The sequence below is a fragment of the Solanum verrucosum genome, unplaced genomic scaffold (assembly GCF_900185275.1).
Source record: "Solanum verrucosum unplaced genomic scaffold, falcon-dt-bn FXZP01000032.1, whole genome shotgun sequence".
NCBI classification, from domain to species: domain Eukaryota; kingdom Viridiplantae; phylum Streptophyta; class Magnoliopsida; order Solanales; family Solanaceae; genus Solanum; species Solanum verrucosum.
This window is the reverse complement of record NW_026020569.1, coordinates 37,409-58,431: the sequence shown is the minus strand read 5'-3', so window position 1 is coordinate 58,431 and position 21,023 is coordinate 37,409. Positions and strand designations below refer to the sequence as shown.

Below are 21,023 nucleotides of genomic sequence, written 5' to 3'. Positions count from 1 at the left end.
ATGAATTTATCACAAAGTTTAATATTATTTTTATGATCGTTATTAAATTTGACTACTACTATTTTATGTAGTTAGTTAATATTAAGGGTAGAAATAAAACTAACAACAAAAACACGCACATGTGATTGGGGTTAAAAATTGGGGGTTGAAGTTACAAACTTCAAACATATATGGGTTTGTAGTTTGAACAATTCTACCTTCAAACCTAGATGTTAATTGTTTCATTGCATTTTAGATTTTTTTTTTTTTTTAATATCCAAGTATATTTTGTAGTTACAACCTTCTAGATGTTAATTATTTGTGCTAATAATTTCTGTAAAATGTTTTTGTGAGCCATCGTGCATTTTCTACTAAGTTTTAGCGGATGAAATACAACAAAGAAAGAGGCAGTGCTGGCTTGTCAATTTCTCCTCAACAAGAGCTTTGTCTAATACATTACAGACATTACACCAAATTTGAGAAAAAATACATCGAGGTAATTAAGCTATATTTTTGCATATTATATTAATATGATATTTATCTTCTTGTAAGAGCCAATTAGTAGAATGTGTACTGACTAGCTTCCTTTATGATTTTGAGCAAATTTCCATGTGTTTGAAATCCATAAAATTCTTGCTTTTTGTATATATTAGTACTATATAATAAGGTTTCATTCTTGAATTTAGTTAAAAGTGAAAAGATGAACGACAGAACAAGAACAAACCTTTTTTTTTTTTTATCTCCATCCAATACATATGAGAAACCAAAAACTTGACGAAATGAAATAACATAAATTAACTAGCCCCTACAGACTAAAAAGGGCAACCTAGTGCCCTGATCATCCCGCATTGACTAGGTCCGGGAAAGGCCGACGCCCCTAAAGGGCAGCCTACTTTGATGCAAGCATCATGAGCTGATTCCAGTATGGTTCAACCCGTAACCTATAGGTCACATGAAACAACTTTATTGTTGCTCCAAGTGTTCTAACCCCTATAAAAACAGTGGAAAATATATACTAAAAATTGAAGCTACTGCAACATCTGATTAATCCATCAAAGTATTAGTTCTATCCTGGGTTGGTTTAACACGACGTGTTATATTTGTTATCCAGCCCTGCAAAAGAACAACAAGTACAACTTGAATCCAAATTGTTTTAGGAATAAAAAGGAAAAACTTATTGAATTTTCTGTAATTAGGCAGTATGGATAAATCTGTATAGTACCTTTCCACTTGAGGATCTTGGAGAATCCAACGAAGCAAGAGTTGGATTTGGTGTACTTCTTGGTCCACTGTCACAGCAATTGACTCTGGCAAACCAATCCTGTACCCAGTTTCTAGCTAGGTGAAGAACTCCACAGTCACAATATTTGTCCATCTTTATGTATTGTGATCCCCATTTTACTATCACATCAAGCAACCATGTTACAACTCCAATTAAAATGGATTCAGCCCATTGCTTCCAATTCAGTCGTGCCGTGTTGCTAAACAAGAAAGCCTCTAATTCAATGAATCCAAACTGCAACACAAGATAGAGCCCAGACAATGCCCAAAACAAGTAATTTTGACCGAGACCTTTGAAAAAATTCTTCTGCTCCAAATCCCTTGCACTGAATATGTTAAAAAGCTGGCACAGAGCGAACCCGTTAAAGACTATAGATCTGTTAACTTTTGGAGTGATGCCCAGTATTGCACTTCCTCTGTGTTGAAGGAATACAAAAATACCAGTCTGATAAGAAACTTGAAGAAGTATGTTTCTCAACATGCCCTTGGTAATTGGCTGTTTTCTTGGTCTGATAGAAAGCTTATCCCTTAGTTCTCTTGTGGCCTGCTGAGTAATTAACAAAGCTGGCCCTCCAATAAATGTAACAAGAAGGTTAACCCATACCAACTGAATGAATGTTAATGGGGCATCTCCGTCTAATATAACCAGTATGAAGTTTATTGATAAGCTACTGATTGCCAGGATTACCTCAACTTGGATGAATTGCCTCAGATTCTCACAAACAATTCTTCCTCCCCTGATGCTGTTAATCACATAAGTTATAGTTTCAGGCCAGTTAGTCACCACAGGCAGGCCAAAATGAGCTGCTTCAAGAACCACATTACTTTCAGATGCTTGTTCTCCTACCACAGCCACCACTTCTCTTTTCTTCAACTCCTCTATTAAAAGAAGCTTGTGTGTAGGAGAGGAATTTCCCATAATGCAAATTTTCTCAACATTTTCCTTCGTAGCATCTTCACCCCTAACTACTAGAGCATCATGTGAGTTGAGCAATCCTGTTTCATCACCAATGGCACGAAGCACTTCAACATCTTCTTCCGAGGTAAATATCATCTTCACTCCACCTTCTTTCAGAATCTCAATTCCTTGCCTCATGTTGTCTAGATTGAAATTATCTTCTAAGACAAACATACCAATGAATGTTAGGCCATTTTCATCAAGTTCAACAACCTGTGTACGTTTGCAGGCAAATGCAATTACGTTCACATTGTTGTTGTTAGCTTGAGCAAATTCACTCTTTGTTTCATCATCCAAATCCTGCACTTCTCCCTTCATGTCATAGTAACTTGAACACATTGACATTATTGAATCAGCCCGTCCTTTGAAGTGTGAATAGTACTCCTTCCCATTATCTCCATTTTTCTCTATGACAACTCCACAAGGTCCTTCAAAAGGATTAATCGCACTATCATTGTCCTTCACTATTATGAACTGCTGATCTAAAGTGTCTCTCTGCATACCCATGTTCTTCTCTGCCCAACAGAGTATTGGTTCTTCCATTCTTTGGCCGGTTGTTTGAGAAGTCAGAGTGGACACACAAATTCCATCTGAGAGAACACTGCAAACATCTGGCGGTATCTTGGTAACATTTTTTTTGTCAAGAAAAAACTGACTAACTTCCAGTTTTTGCTCTTTCAACCAGCCAACATTTTCTATACATAGGGTGCTGACTGATTCCATTTTAACATCAAAATTCGGATACCAATATGCCATTGTAATTGAAATAAGAAATGGTACCCCTTCAGTCATCCCTACCAGTGTGACACCAAGTAAAGTTATCAGAACTCTTACTGTTCCCTTTGATTCTGTTAAAACCTTTTTCAGGGCATTCATTATCTGTGCAATTTGAGCTGGTTCTTCCTTGGTTTCTAATCTATATCCATTTTCGTCATCCTTATGGCCCAATTTAAAGCGAATGAACAGCACCACAGTGATCAAAATGCCAATCAACAACCCACTAATATGTATATAATTGTTCAACTTGTCAAAACAGGCACAAAAGCTGGGGTCCGTTTCAGAAATCAACAGGGGGTAATTCTTCCTTTCTTTGTTATCTTTTTTCTTCTTCCAAAGGTGTCTTTTGCACCAATTTCGTGCAAACTTAAACGAAACAATCACAAGTATAATTACAACCAGAAGTGCTCCTTCAAACCAACCATTCTGCACACCTTCTTCTTTGATTCCAAAGGCAAACGACAATATTGCAGCAATTGCAAGGAGAAAAATAGTTGGTTCCTTGCATACCAATTGTCGGATCATGTACCCTGTGCAGATCAGCATGTGACGACCAGAATTGTCTCCAACATGAATTCCCTTGTCAACATCATGAATATCACTCCAATCCAACTTCTTCTCCTTCACAATCTCTTCACTAATTTGTAGGCATTGCTGATGAGTACTTTGATCATGAGGCTGAAGCTCAATGTCGATGTGATCATTGTTTGATTGTACAGTACTATCATCAGCCACAATTTCAACAACCTGGATTTCATCTTCACCACCTTCTGCATCCTAATTAGAGAGAGAGAGAGAGAGAGAGCATATATGCTTAATAACTACGTGTGTATATATAGGTAGCGATAAAGATATTTGTTTATATACTTACTTGATGTTTAAGATTAAAGCTGGGAAGAGGAGTATAAAAGGTTGTGGTGGAGGATGAGACTCGAGAAAGAGATGGTATTCTTGCTCCAGCTTCAATGAACTTGTAAGTAGATCGGAGAACGAGCGCCAACCTCCTCATGATCAACGTAGAATTACGGAATTCACCATTCATTAGCAGCGGCAAACTCCCCTGAGCTTCAATGTCTGATCCATTATCTTCATTCATCATTCTAGCTATATTCTACACTTACTGTCGCAGTACAAGCACACTAATTTTTTGGGGATTTAGTATAAAATAGAAAAGCACTTATTTTTGTGATAAGTACGGTTATCATACTTGAAATAGAATCTCATAGTGATAGATGATTGAAAAGGATCTAATAGAAGTTACATAGAGGGGAAAATCAAAGGCAACTTCCAAGCACTATCTACAACAAAGGTCATAGTTAAGATTATCTTACAGAAATTAAGTCATTTTGATTAGTAATATTCTAGTCCTTCAAACAGAGGATGACAACAGTTAAAAGTATAACAGGCATCAACCTATTTATTTCACATGTTAGAATTTGAACAAGAAACAATTAACATTACTTTAATTATAATAATATAACTTGAATCTGTCGACGTTACTTTGTGATTAAAAGTTATTAGACACTTTGTCTAGTGCTGTAAATTCACAAAAAAAAAAGAAAAAGTTACAGCTCATAGTTGTGTGAGCGATTTCTTTAATTGAGAAAATATGTATTGTGGGTCTTACTCCGTTATAACTTGTCATTTTATCTTCTTATTCTTCAAACACAAATTGTTTATCAAAAACACTTTTAAATAAATTTTTCAAACACAAATTGCTTTTTTTGAAAAACATTTTTCTGAAAAGCTATTTTTAAAAAACGCTTCTAAAAATAAGTCGTTTTTAGCAATAATGCCAAACATGCTCTTACTCAGTTACAACCTGTCATTTTATCTTGTTACTTTTCAACCCTCACCTTCTCCCATTTACACCTCCAGCTAACATCGAATAATTTTAATTTATTTACACATAATTTCATTGCATAATGGAGTGGGTCTCACTCCATTATGTTAACTCTACAAATGATACAGTCAAATTTATACGAGGTCAAGAACATACGTTTTGATTAATTATTTTTTAAACATGTTTATTAGTTATTTGAATTAGTATTAATGTATTTATCTCTATCTGATTTTTAACAAATGAAAATCAAGTTTATGAAAAAAAGGAGAAACAAAATACATAAGAGAAAGGGATTGGATAAGTGATATTAGAGAGAAAAAAGAACAAAATATTAATTTAAGCATAGTAGTACTACTTTTGACTATGTGCCTTGATTTTGTCATACATTTCAAGGACATTAACTAGTTTTCACTGTGACTTGATTTTGTCATTAAATTATAGTAATTTACTCAATGAAGTATATGTAAATTACATTTAAAAAATAAAAAGTATTTTATGTTAGCGCGAGGGGCAAATGGAAGAAGGTGAAGGTGGAGTAGTGAGAGGAGAAAAAAGTTATAATAGAGTGAGACAAATTTTTCAATTAAAAAACTTCCTCATACAAATGTGACAATATGATATGCCTCCACCATAAAAATTTTCCTCAAATAGGCTACTGTGGGAAGGTTTGTTGGTGTATAGGCTAATAATATATTACAACTTTCATTAAACTATTTGTATTACTTAATTTTCTCAGTGTTAAATGAGCAAATTGAATTAAAATTGAAAATTTTAAAATAAATTAAAATTGAATGTATTATGTCATGTAGGACACTTGCGTCTACTTGTTCGACTTTATACTAATTTAAGTGTTTACTTGTACACACCAGAAGTTGGAGAACATAGATGCAAACTGAGATCAAATTAAAGAACACATTAATATAAAAATAATAATAATCAAATACTCACTATTTTCATGGTTAAACACTCCTTAAAAGTGTGTGGTCATGAATACAAATTGAAGTTGCTTTTGAATTTTTATAAGTAATTTGGAGTGAAAATATTTTTTTGATATTTTTCAAATTTTAAAAAATTCAAAAATTTTACAGTCAAATTTCTCTATGATTATAAATTACTTATTATTTTACTTTCTTAGAACAGAATTTTTATAAGTTAAATTATCTTAAAATATCTATAGAAAAAGTACTCCCTCTGTGACACATTTCGTTTTTTGAAAGTCAACCAGTTTTAAGTTTGACCAATAATTTGCTCATGAAATCTTCACTTATTTAAAATGAAATTTATATATTTGTAAGCTACGTAAAAAGTACTATAAGTCACAATAATTGACAATTCGAAATATTTAAAAGATATAAGAAAACTTTACGGTCAAAGATAGATTTGTTTGAATCTTGAAATTCGAAATGTGTCACATAAATTAAAACGGAGGAATACTATAATTATTTTCAGGACTAGCTAAAAAAAATTGTAACATTAATAAATTGTAATAGATGGAGTAACAAATTCCTTATGGTAACCTTTTCAAGATTATCTACTCACAAATGAATTTCAAATGACTTTTAAACTTAAGATCTTAAAGTTAATCATACATATTTCTATGATTATAAATTATTCTCTCTCTTTTTTTAAAAAAAATTAAAACAAAATTTTTAGAAGTTAAATTATTTCAAAATATCTATAAAAAAAAGTACTATTATTATTTTCAGAACTAACTAAAAAAGTTTTTGTAACATAAATTGAAATAGATAAAGTAACATTTTCTACATTACCTACTCACACATTAATATTTATTGAAGACACGTTTGATAAAAGACAAATGTGTCCAAAATTAAAGAAAAATATTCTTATAAAATCCATGTTGGGATATTTGTGAGGACCATATATTTTGTTTCATATTTTTATATAGTAAAGAAACGACCACTGGCAGTTGACTTTGCTGAAGAAAACTCTCTTCCAATGGCATTGCTGGTTTGTCAATTTCTCCTCAACAAGAGCTTTGTCTATTACATTACACCAAGTTTGAGAAAATTAAGATCGAGGTAATTAAGTTATATTTTTGCATATATATGAATTATGATATTGGAAATATTTATCTTCTTGTACGAGCCAATTAGTAGAATGTGTACTCACTAGTTTGCTTTATGATTTTGAGCAAACTTCTGTGTGTTAGAAATTCATGAAACTCTTGCTTTCTATGTATATTAGTACTATATAGTAATAAGTTTGCATTCTTGAATTTAAATTAAAAGTAAAAAGAAGAACAAGAACAAGAACAAGAACCAAAAAACTTGATGAAATTAATTCACATAAATTTACTAAAAAGGACAGCCTAGTGCACTAATCATCCCTCATTGACGTAGGTCCGGGAAGGGTCGATGCCTTTGAAGGGTATGATGTAGGCATCCTACCTGATACAAGCATCATAGGCTGATTCCAGTACATCTCTAACTCATAACCTACCGGTCGCGTGGAAACAACTTTACTGTTGGTCAAGTGTATCTAATAGAAAACAGTGGAAAATATGTACTCAAAATTGAAGCTACTGCAACATATGATTAATCCATCAAAGTATTAGCTCTATGCTTGGTTGGTTTAACACGACGTGTGATATTTGTTAGCCAGCCCTGCAAAAGAACAACAACTACAACTTGAATCCAAAATTTTAGGAAAAACTTTTGTTTGAACTGTACTATAATTAGGCTGTATGGACAAATTTTTATAATACCTTTCCTCTAGTAGATCTTGAAGAATCCAAGGAAGCAAGAGTTGGATTTGGTGTACTTCTTGGTCCACAGTAACAGCAATTGATCCTCCTAAACCAACACTGTAACCAATTTCTAGCTAGGTGAAGAACTCCACAATCACAATATGTGTCTATCTTTATGTATTGTGATCCCCATTTTACTATCACATCAAGCAACCATGTAACAACTCCAATTAAAATGGATTCAGCCCATTGCTTCCAATTCAGTCGTGCCGTGTTGCTAAACAAGAAAGCCTCTAATTCAATGAATCCAAACTGCAACACAAGATAGAGCCCAGACAATGCCCAAAACAAGTAATTTTGACCGAGACCTTTGAAATAATTCCTCTGCTCCAAATCCCTTGCACTGAATATGTTAAAAAGCTGGCACAGAGCGAACCCGTTAAAGACTATAGATCTGTTAACTTTTGGAGTGATGCCCAGTATTGCACTTCCTCTGTGTTGAAGGAATACAAAAATACCAGTCTGATAAGAAACTTGAAGAAGTATGTTTCTCAACATGCCCTTGGTAATTGGCTGTTTTCTTGGTCTGATAGAAAGCTCATCCCTTAGTTGTCTTGTGGCCTGCTGAGTAATTAGCAAAGCTGGCCCTCCAATCAATTTTACAAGAAGGTTAACCCATACCAACTGAATGACTGTTAACGGGTCATCTCCATCTAATATAACCAGTATGAAGTTTATTAATAAGCTACTGATTGCAAAGATTATCTCAACTTGGATGAACTGCCTCATATACTCACAAACAATTCTTCCTCCCTTGATGCTGTTAATCACATAAGTTATAGTTTCAGGCCAGTTAGTCACCACAGGCAGGCCAAAATGAGCTGCTTCAAGAACCACATTACTTTCAGATGCTTGTTCTCCTACCACAGCCACAACTTCTCCTCTTTTCTTCAATTGCTCTATTAAAAGAAGCATGCACGCGGGAGAGGAATTTCCCATAATGCACATTTTATCAACATTTTCCTTTGTAGCATCTTCGCCCCTAACTACTAGAGCTTCATGTGAGTTGAGAAATCCTGTTTCATCAACAATGGTACGTAACACTTCAACATCTTCTTCTGAGGCAAATATCATCTTCACTCCGCCTTCTTTCAGAATCGCAATTGCTTGCCTCATGTTGTCTAGATTGAAAGTATATTCTAAGACAAACATACCAATGAATGTTAGGCCATTTTCATCAAGTTCAACAACATCCTGAGTGTGTTTGAAGGCAAATGCAACTACGTTCATGTTCTTCTTGTTAGTTTGAACAATGTCACTCTTTGTTTCGTCATCCAAATCCTGCACTTCACCCGTCATGTTATGGTAACTTGAACACATTGGCAATATTGAATCAGTAGGACCCTTGAAATATGAATAGTACTCTTTCCCATTATCTCCATTTTTCTCTATGACTACTTTACAAGGTCCTTCAAAAGGATTCATCTCATCATCATTGTTCTTCACTATGGTGAACTGCTTATCCAAAGTGTCTCTGTCCATACCTGTGTTCTTTTCTGCCCAACAGAGTATTGCTTCTTCTACTCTGTGGTAGGCTGTTTGAGAAGTCAGAGGGGACACACCAATTCCATCAGAGAGAACACTGTAGACATGTGGCGGTATCTTGGTAACATCTTTTTGGTCAAGAAGAAACTGGGTAGCTTTCAACTCTTTCAACCAGCTAACTTTTTCTATACAGATGGTGTTGACTGGCTCCATCTTAACATCAAAAATTGGATACCAGTATGCCCTTGCAATTGAAATAAGAAATGGTACTCCTTCAGTTAACCCCACCAGTGTGATACCAAGAGAAGTTATCATAACTCTCACTGCTCCCTTTGATTCTGTCAAAACCTTCTTCACGGCATTCATTATCCATGCAATTTCAGTTGGTTCTTCCTTGGTTTCCAATCTATATCCGTTCTCATCATCTTTATAGCCTAATTTAAAGCGAATGAACAGCACCACAGTGATCAAAATGCCAATCGACAGCCCACTAATATGTATGTAATTGTTCAACTTGTCAAAGTCAGCACAAAAACTGGAGTCCGTTTCAGAAATAAACGGCTGGTCCTTCCTTGCTCTGTTCTCATTTTGCTTATTCCAAATGTGTCTTTTGTACCAATTACGTGCTAGCTTAAACGAAACAATCACAAATATAATCACAACCAGAAGTGCTCCTTCAAACCAACCATTCTGCACACCTTCTTCTTTGATTCCAAAGATAAACGACAATATTGCAGCAATTGCAAGGAGCAAAATAGTTGGTTCCTTACATATCAGTTGTCGGATCATTCACTGGGCATACCCTGTGTAGTTCAGCATGTAACGACCAGAATTGTCTGCAACATGAATTCCCTTGTCAACATCATGAGTATCACTCCAATCCAACTTTTTCTCCTTCACAATCTCTTCACTAATTTTTAAGCATTGCTGATGAGTACTCTGATCATGAGGCTGAAGCTCAATCTCATTGTGTGATTGTACAGTATTATCATCTCCACCACCTTCAGAGTTCTGAGTAGACAGAAAGCATATATATTAAAAGTGGGAAGCATCAAAGTACAATATTGGATTACCATTTTATCCTATATTAAATATTTAATTAACAAAATATTAAATAGTAATCATATCACATATTATATTGTACTTAAAATATATATTTTTACATAAAATAGATACATTAAAAAGACAATTATTCATTAATAATCATCTAAAGAAATTGTTGTCTCTTTACATTCTCCACTATGATCCTTGTCTTTTCATTTCATATATGTATATCTTCTTGTTCGTTACATTTTGTTTTATGAGTTTGATAGAGATCATAGGAACATTGTCCTTTCCGATGCTCCATTCATGTGTATGTTCTTTCAAGTTATTTTTTATTTTGTTTCTTACTTCTTACTTATCATATAGTTTATTGTTGTTTGATTGATGTTTACGATTTTGATCTCTGATATAAAATAAAAATTTTAATTTTGTGTCAATAGCTTATGAGATGATTTTTTTTTGTTGCAGGGTAAATCAATTGATGAGATGCTTCTGTGTCAATCGCATAGAACTGTACTTTGAGTTGTGCCAATACAAATGGGGTAAGTGACATTTCCTTCTAACATAATTTTTTTGTTAGCACAATATTCTTTGTTTGGTTTTTCTTTTTTTTTTTCTTTTTTTGTTTTGTTAATAGTAGATCAAATTTATTGAATTTTCATATGCAGATTCATGTGATTTATTTGTGTGTAAAGCTAATTAAGTATTGAATTTTTTTATATTAACCGTCATAACCCAATAAAAGTAAAAAATGTATTTATGAGCTAATGGCATGTTGAGCGATTTGATATTCATTGCCTATTTGGCTTCACTTTCTTTGTCTGGATTTAATATTTTTAATGGAGCTTTAGTCCAAAAAGAAAGAAGGGAGGATAACAACCCATGTTAAGAAATAAAGGAATGAATACAATATCATATTTTGGTTATTTTTCTCACGAAATTATATTAACTTTCTTTGCTTTAATTTTAGTTGATTATTTTAGTTATTTGAGCCATAGTTTATCCTCCCTTTCTCCTTCAGAATTTATATTACTTATCACTCACATGTCGTAATATTATTTTTTATCATGTCTTTTTTTTTTTTTTTTGACAACATAAAACAATACATGTCTTTTTGTTTCTCAATTACAATTTTAACAATACAGTCGACAAAATATAAATGAAATGCTGAATTCCTTTTCTAACTACAAAAAATATTATAATTGCGTTGAGTCGCATCAAATGAATTTCGTTTAGAAATGTAATATTGATTTTGGAGGTAGGACAACGGTTAATTGATGATATGAGCATATTAAGCCTGTAATCTATAGATTTAATTAACTTAATTATTTTTTGATCAAAACATAATATCTATATAAAAACTACTAAAATTTGACAAATTCATATCAAATTTTAACTCATAAATTGAAATTAAAATCAATTTAGTACTAATTAAGAATCTTCAAAGTTGGACATTTTAGATATTGGATGTCATTGATTTTTGAATATATTTATCATATTGATGCAATTTTGAAAAATACTTATGCTCACTAGTAAGGGATATACGCGCAACGCGCGTGCCCAAATACTAGTCATACTATAAGAGTGAGAAGTGTGAAAATTAGGTCTTGGACTTTACCCACACCCTAAAAGCTAGATTAAAGAGAGGATGATTGACCAAGCTTATAAAGAGATCACTAATCTCATTAACCATCAATGTGAGACTTTTGTTATTATTTAACACGAAGCCACAAAAGTAAAGTTGAAATACCATTTTACCCCTATCATAATTTAAAATGTTAAAAATATCTAATAAGTTAAATATAGAGTAATTAAAATATTTTCACAACATTTTCACCTCCTAACTTAATTTTAAGCGAAAGAGTTATAAAGTGACTGTATTCATCTATAAATTACAAGTGACAGTTAATTATCTAATCGATTATGATATTATGGATAAAGACTATGCCATAAATGTAACTCTTGTACAAATAAAAACTTAGAGGGACAAATCAATGATATAGTTGGAATAGGAAAAAGATAATGTTCTAAATACTAGATGTTAAGAAATATGTAATAGTATGTTTGGAAAGCCACTAGGTGATTGGAATTAGTGTAATTATTATTGTAGTAATTACCAGCCTAGTAAATTATACAACTTAGTAATTACGTTGGCTTGTTTGTTTGTCACAGTGTAATTACAAGTAGGGATATGCACTATTTTGGATTAAACCGAAAAATCAAACCAAATCAAATCGAATTCTAATTTGGATCGGTTTTTTTGGATTTTGATTCGGTTTTGGATTTGTAATTTATTTTGTTTGGATTTTGATTCGGTTTTCAGATTTGTGTAAATATATAAGTTGGAGTTAACCATTTCCTTTTTAGTTATTTTCATTATGATTTTTTATTTTTACTTTTTTATGTTTGGACATCTATAATTAATATACTTTTAAATATTGTGTTTTATGTTTTTACTTGTGATATATATTAAAAAATATATTAAATATTATATATATATTCAAATTACAAATATAACTTTGTTATGTTTCTAATTATCGACATAACCGATTAATCGAACCGAAAAAACTCAAACCAAAAAGAGAAATACCAAACCAAACCAAATTGATTGGGTTACACTTCTTCAAAATCAAAAATCAAAAAACCCAAACCAAATAGTACAAACTCAAACCGTAAAACCCAATACGCACCTCTAATTACAAGTGTACTGTTTTGTTGCACAAGTGTAATCATAAGTTTATATTGAATTTTAAAAATTAAAATTAATTATTTAAAATTAAAATTTATATTAGACAAATAATGCCCTTTATACATGATATTAAATTGAATATTTAAGATATGTATTGTCTTTTGAAAATATATTAATTAATAAACATATGATCTTGACTAATATTATAAAAACTAATTGATATGTATTTTTCAATTTAGTATATTTTAATTATACTAATCATAAAAACAAAAAGTACATAATTTCATAAAATGCATGTTTGATAAAAAGAATAATACTATAAATACAAAATTATATAATTTATCAAGTCTAACTAAAAAATATAAAATATGGAGTCAATACTCCTAAAACAAATGAAATGTTGGAGTATTTTATATACTTACTCCATGTTCAAGATTCAAGCTGGTATGAGGAGTATTAAAGGTTGTGTTGGATGATGAGGACGACGATGACAGTGGTGAAAGAGATGATGATATGCTTGCTCCCAGCTTCAATGAACTTGTAAATAGATAGGAAAATGAACGCCAACCTCCTTATGATGATCAAACTAGAAATATTACTTAATTCAGTACCATTCATTGACAGCGGGGAACTCCGCTGAGCTTCAATGTCTGTTCCATTATCTTCATGATCCACCTCCATCATCCTAGCTAGCTCTATATTATACTTATCTCACCTTCGATCAGTACTAGTACTGTCGCCGTACGTGCACACTACTAATTTTTTTTTAAGATCTAGTATAAAATAAGAAAGAACTTTGTTGTGATTACTATGACCAATATGATGATTGACAAGGATCTAACAAAAGCTACGTAAAAATATAGAGAGGGGAGACGGGGGGGGGGGAGGGAAAACAAATATAGAGAGGGGAAGGAAAAATATAGAGAGTAGACGTGGATGGGGGGAGGAAATAAAAAATTATTTAAAGGGAGCTTCCTAGCACTCTACTATTCCAACAATGTGATGCCTTAATAAATTAAATGACGTCATTTGAATTAATATTGTAGTTCTTCAAATACCAAGACCGCGCGATAGTCAAAGTATAGTATAATAGGCAAACCTATTTATTTGAAAGTTAACAAATTTCAAATGTTAAAACTTGAACCAGAAACCATTAATATTGTTTTTATTATACTATAATCTGTGTCGACGTCACTTTTAACGATCTTTGCTACTTTTTTGAGCAAGTGCAATGCATGTTAAATTCAATTGTAGTATTCTACTCAAATTATAGGTACTTTTTTGTTTAAGGTTTGTATTACTCAGTTCGTCAAACTATTGTGGAACTTATTTTCTCATTTCTACTTTCTAAACAAGTGGTGAAATGCAGCTTCCTAGAAATTGCTCCAAGGCAATTATGCTGATCAAGTGTTTAGGTTTTTCACTCTCAGGCCTCAGCTTTGAACAATCATCAAACTCCCCCTTTATTCTATGCATTGTTCATTTTATGCTTGTTATATCACATATATGTAATACCTCTTTATATTATATATAATTTATTTTTTAACCTAAGTATTTATAATTTTTTTCTTTAAGTTCATTAATATTATAAATAGAATAATATTTTTATGAATTTGTCACAAAATTTTAATATACTTCAATGAATCCAAACTGCAACACAAGATAGAGCCCAGACAATGCCCAAAACAAGTAATTTTGACCGAGACCTTTGAAATAATTCCTCTGCTCCAAATCCCTTGCACTGAATATGTTAAAAAGCTGGCACAGAGCGAACCCGTTAAAGACTATAGATCTGTTAACTTTTGGAGTGATGCCCAGTATTGCACTTCCTCTGTGTTGAAGGAATACAAAAATACCAGTCTGATAAGAAACTTGAAGAAGTATGTTTCTCAACATGCCTTGGTAATTGGCTGTTTTCTTGGTCTGATAGAAAGCTCATCCCTTAGTTGTCTTGTGGCCTGCTGAGTAATTAGCAAAGCTGGCCCTCCAATCAATTTTACAAGAAGGTTAACCCATACCAACTGAATGACTGTTAACGGGTCATCTCCATCTAATATAACCAGTATGAAGTTTATTAATAAGCTACTGATTGCAAAGATTATCTCAACTTGGATGAACTGCCTCATATACTCACAAACAATTCTTCCTCCCTTGATGCTGTTAATCACATAAGTTATAGTTTCAGGCCAGTTAGTCACCACAGGCAGGCCAAAATGAGCTGCTTCAAGAACCACATTACTTTCAGATGCTTGTTCTCCTACCACAGCCACAACTTCTCCTCTTTTCTTCAATTGCTCTATTAAAAGAAGCATGCACGCGGGAGAGGAATTTCCCATAATGCACATTTTATCAACATTTTCCTTTGTAGCATCTTCGCCCCTAACTACTAGAGCTTCATGTGAGTTGAGAAATCCTGTTTCATCAACAATGGTACGTAACACTTCAACATCTTCTTCTGAGGCAAATATCATCTTCACTCCGCCTTCTTTCAGAATCGCAATTGCTTGCCTCATGTTGTCTAGATTGAAAGTATATTCTAAGACAAACATACCAATGAATGTTAGGCCATTTTCATCAAGTTCAACAACATCCTGAGTGTGTTTGAAGGCAAATGCAACTACGTTCATGTTCTTCTTGTTAGTTTGAACAATGTCACTCTTTGTTTCGTCATCCAAATCCTGCACTTCACCCGTCATGTTATGGTAACTTGAACACATTGGCAATATTGAATCAGTAGGACCCTTGAAATATGAATAGTACTCTTTCCCATTATCTCCATTTTTCTCTATGACTACTTTACAAGGTCCTTCAAAAGGATTCATCTCATCATCATTGTTCTTCACTATGGTGAACTGCTTATCCAAAGTGTCTCTGTCCATACCTGTGTTCTTTTCTGCCCAACAGAGTATTGCTTCTTCTACTCTGTGGTAGGCTGTTTGAGAAGTCAGAGGGGACACACCAATTCCATCAGAGAGAACACTGTAGACATGTGGCGGTATCTTGGTAACATCTTTTTGGTCAAGAAGAAACTGGGTAGCTTTCAACTCTTTCAACCAGCTAACTTTTTCTATACAGATGGTGTTGACTGGCTCCATCTTAACATCAAAAATTGGATACCAGTATGCCCTTGCAATTGAAATAAGAAATGGTACTCCTTCAGTTAACCCCACCAGTGTGATACCAAGAGAAGTTATCATAACTCTCACTGCTCCCTTTGATTCTGTCAAACCTTCTTCACGGCATTCATTATCCATGCAATTTCAGTTGGTTCTTCCTTGGTTTCCAATCTATATCCGTTCTCATCATCTTTATAGCCTAATTTAAAGCGAATGAACAGCACCACAGTGATCAAAATGCCAATCGACAGCCCACTAATATGTATGTAATTGTTCAACTTGTCAAAGTCAGCACAAAAACTGGAGTCCGTTTCAGAAATAAACGGCTGGTCCTTCCTTGCTCTGTTCTCATTTGCTTATTCCAAATGTGTCTTTTGTACCAATTACGTGCTAGCTTAAACGAAACAATCACAAATATAATCACAACCAGAAGTGCTCCTTCAAACCAACCATTCTGCACACCTTCTTCTTTGATTCCAAAGATAAACGACAATATTGCAGCAATTGCAAGGAGCAAAATAGTTGGTTCCTTACATATCAGTTGTCGGATCATTCACTGGGGCATACCCTGTGTAGTTCAGCATGTAACGACCAGAATTGTCTGCAACATGAATTCCCTTGTCAACATCATGAGTATCACTCCAATCCAACTTTTCTCCTTCACAATCTCTTCACTAATTTTTAAGCATTGCTGATGAGTACTCTGATCATGAGGCTGAAGCTCAATCTCATTGTGTGATTGTACAGTATTATCATCTCCACCACCTTCAGAGTTCTGAGTAGACAGAAAGCATATATATTAAAAGTGGGAAGCATCAAAGTACAATATTGGATTACCATTTTATCCCTATATTAAATATTTAATTAACAAAATATTAAATAGTAATCATATCACATATTATATTGTACTTAAAATATATATTTTTACATAAAATAGATACATTAAAAAGACAATTATTCATTAATAATCATCTAAAGAAATTGTTGTCTCTTTACATTCTCCACTATGATCCTTGTCTTTTCATTTCATATATGTATATCTTCTTGTTCGTTACATTTTGTTTTATGAGTTTGATAGAGATCATAGGAACATTGTCCTTTCCGATGCTCCATTCATGTGTATGTTCTTTCAAGTTATTTTTTATTTTGTTTCTTACTTCTTACTTATCATATAGTTTATGTTGTTTGATTGATGTTTACGATTTTGATCTCTGATATAAAATAAAAATTTTAATTTTGTGTCAATAGTTATGAGATGATTTTTTTTGTTGCAGGGTAAATCAATTGATGAGATGCTTCTGTGTCAATCGCATAGAACTGTACTTTGAGTTGTGCCAATACAAATGGGGTAAGTGACATTTCCTTCTAACATAATTTTTTTTGTTAGCACAATATTCTTTGTTTGGTTTTCTTTTTTTTTTTTTTTTTTGTTTTGTTAATAGTAGATCAAATTTATTGAATTTTCATATGCAGATTCATGTGATTTATTTGTGTGTAAAGCTAATTAAGTATTGAATTTTTTTATATTAACCGTCATAACCCAATAAAAGTAAAAAATGTATTTATGAGCTAATGGCATGTTGAGCGATTTGATATTCATTGCCTATTTGGCTTCACTTTCTTTGTCTGGATTTAATATTTTTAATGGAGCTTTAGTCCAAAAAGAAAGAAGGGAGGATAACAACCCATGTTAAGAAATAAAGGAATGAATACAATATCATATTTTGGTTATTTTTCTCACGAAATTATATTAACTTTCTTTGCTTTAATTTTAGTTGATTATTTTAGTTATTTGAGCCATAGTTTATCCTCCCTTTCTCCTTCAGAATTTATATTACTTATCACTCACATGTCGTAATATTATTTTTTATCATGTCTTTTTTTTTTTTTTTGACAACATAAAACAATACATGTCTTTTTGTTTCTCAATTACAATTTTAACAATAAGTCGACAAAATATAAATGAAATGCTGAATTCCTTTTCTAACTACAAAAAAATATTATAATTGCGTTGAGTCGCATCAAATGAATTTCGTTTAGAAATGTAATATTGATTTTGGAGGTAGGACAACGGTTAATTGATGATATGAGCATATTAAGCCTGTAATCTATAGATTTAATTAACTTAATTATTTTTTGATCAAAACATAATATCTATATAAAAACTACTAAAATTTGACAAATTCATATCAAATTTTAACTCATAAATTGAAATTAAAATCAATTTAGTACTAATTAAGAATCTTCAAAGTTGGACATTTTAGATATTGGATGTCATTGATTTTTGAATATATTTATCATATTGATGCAATTTTGAAAAATACTTATGCTCACTAGTAAGGGATATACGCGCAACGCGCGTGCCCAAATACTAGTCATACTATAAGAGTGAGAAGTGTGAAAATTAGGTCTTGGACTTTACCCACACCCTAAAAGCTAGATTAAAGAGAGGATGATTGACCAAGCTTATAAAGAGATCACTAATCTCATTAACCATCAATGTGAGACTTTTGTTATTATTTAACACGAAGCCACAAAAGTAAAGTTGAAATACCATTTTACCCCTATCATAATTTAAAATGTTAAAAATATCTAATAAGTTAAATATAGAGTAATTAAAATATTTTCACAACATTTTCACCTCCTAACTTAATTTTAAGCGAAAGAGTTATAAAGTGACTGTATTCATCTATAAATTACAAGTGACAGTTAATTATCTAATCGATTATGATATTATGGATAAAGACTATGCCATAAATGTAACTCTTGTACAAATAAAAACTTAGAGGGACAAATCAATGATATAGTTGGAATAGGAAAAAGATAATGTTCTAAATACTAGATGTTAAGAAATATGTAATAGTATGTTTGGAAAGCCACTAGGTGATTGGAATTAGTGTAATTATTATTGTAGTAATTACCAGCCTAGTAAATTATACAACTTAGTAATTACGTTGGCTTGTTTGTTTGTCACAGTGTAATTACAAGTAGGGATATGCACTATTTTGGATTAAACCGAAAAATCAAACCAAATCAAATCGAATTCTAATTTGGATCGGTTTTTTGGATTTTGATTCGGTTTTGGATTTGTAATTTATTTTGTTTGGATTTTGATTCGGTTTTCAGATTTGTGTAAATATATAAGTTGGAGTTAACCATTTCCTTTTTAGTTATTTTCATTATGATTTTTTATTTTACTTTTTTATGTTTGGACATCTATAATTAATATACTTTTAAATATTGTGTTTTATGTTTTTACTTGTGATATATATTAAAAAATATATTAAATATTATATATATATTCAAATTACAAATATAACTTTGTTATGTTTCTAATTATCGACATAACCGATTAATCGAACCGAAAAAACTCAAACCAAAAAGAGAAATACCAAACCAAACCAAATTGATTGGGTTACACTTCTTCAAAATCAAAAATCAAAAAACCCAAACCAAATAGTACAAACTCAAAACCGTAAAACCCAATACGCACCTCTAATTACAAGTGTACTGTTTTGTTGCACAAGTGTAATCATAAGTTTATATTGAATTTTAAAAATTAAAATTAATTATTTAAAATTAAAATTTATATTAGACAAATAATGCCCTTTATACATGATATTAAATTGAATATTTAAGATATGTATTGTCTTTTGAAAATATATTAATTAATAAACATATGATCTTGACTAATATTATAAAAACTAATTGATATGTATTTTTCAATTTAGTATATTTTAATTATACTAATCATAAAAACAAAAAGTACATAATTTCATAAAATGCATGTTTGATAAAAAGAATAATACTATAAATACAAAATTATATAATTTATCAAGTCTAACTAAAAAATATAAAATATGGAGTCAATACTCCTAAAACAAATGAAATGTTGGAGTATTTTATATACTTACTCCATGTTCAAGATTCAAGCTGGTATGAGGAGTATTAAAGGTTGTGTTGGATGATGAGGACGACGATGACAGTGGTGAAAGAGATGATGATATGCTTGCTCCAGCTTCAATGAACTTGTAAATAGATAGGAAAATGAACGCCAACTCCTTATGATGATCAAACTAGAAATATTACTTAATTCAGTACCATTCATTGACAGCGGGGAACTCCGCTGAGCTTCAATGTCTGTTCCATTATCTTCATGATCCACCTCCATCATCCTAGCTAGCTCTATATTATACTTATCTCACCTTCGATCAGTACTAGTACTGTCGCCGTACGTGCACACTACTAATTTTTTTTTAAGATCTAGTATAAAATAAGAAAGAACTTTGTTGTGATTACTATGACCAATATGATGATTGACAAGGATCTAACAAAAGCTACGTAAAAATATAGAGAGGGGAGACGGGGGGGGGGGAGGGAAAACAAATATAGAGAGGGGAAGGAAAAATATAGAGAGTAGACGTGGATGGGGGGAGGAAATAAAAAATTATTTAAAGGGAGCTTCCTAGCACTCTACTATTCCAACAATGTGATGCCTTAATAAATTAAATGACGTCATTTGAATTAATATTGTAGTTCTTCAAATACCAAGACCGCGCGATAGTCAAAGTATAGTATAATAGGCAAACCTATTTATTTGAAAGTTAACAAATTTCAAATGTTAAAACTTGAACCAGAAACCATTAATATTGTTTTTATTATACTATAATCTGTGTCGACGTCACTTTTAACGATCTTTGCTACTTTTTTGAGCAAGTGCAATGCATGTTAAATTCAATTGTAGTATTCTACTCAAATTATAGGTACTTTTTTGTTTAAGGTTTGTATTACTCAGTTCGTCAAACTATTGTGGAACTTATTTTCTCATTTCTACTTTCTAAACAAGTGGTGAAATGCAGCTTCCTAGAAATTGCTCCAAGGCAATTATGCTGATCAAGTGTTTAGGTTTTTCACTCTCAGGCCTCAGCTTTGAACAATCATCAAACTCCCCCTTTATTCTATGCATTGTTCATTTTATGCTTGTTATATCACATATATGTAATACCTCTTTATATTATATATAATTTATTTTTTAACCTAAGTATTTATAATTTTTTTCTTTAAGTTCATTAATATTATAAATA

The 21,023-nt window shown here is 31.9% G+C and overlaps 1 protein-coding gene and 2 pseudogenes across 1 annotated transcript; all 3 read right to left on the bottom strand.

Annotated features, from left to right (window-relative positions):
- Positions 1 to 1,023: 1,023 nt before the first annotated feature.
- On the bottom strand, positions 1,024 to 4,861 carry LOC125810959 (putative calcium-transporting ATPase 13, plasma membrane-type). The gene is made up of 4 exons (XM_049490458.1): positions 4,852 to 4,861; positions 3,867 to 4,099; positions 1,202 to 3,772; positions 1,024 to 1,092 (listed from the first exon to the last, which is right to left on the bottom strand). Exons 1-4 carry the CDS (start codon positions 4,859 to 4,861, stop codon positions 1,024 to 1,026), a joined length of 2,883 nt encoding a protein of 960 aa, XP_049346415.1.
- A 2,532-nt stretch (positions 4,862 to 7,393) lies between these two features.
- LOC125810958 (calcium-transporting ATPase 12, plasma membrane-type-like) lies at positions 7,394 to 13,507 on the bottom strand (annotated as a pseudogene).
- Positions 13,508 to 14,449: 942 nt separating this feature from the next.
- Positions 14,450 to 20,113, bottom strand: LOC125810957 (calcium-transporting ATPase 12, plasma membrane-type-like; annotated as a pseudogene).
- Between the last annotated feature and the right edge of the window lie 910 nt (positions 20,114 to 21,023).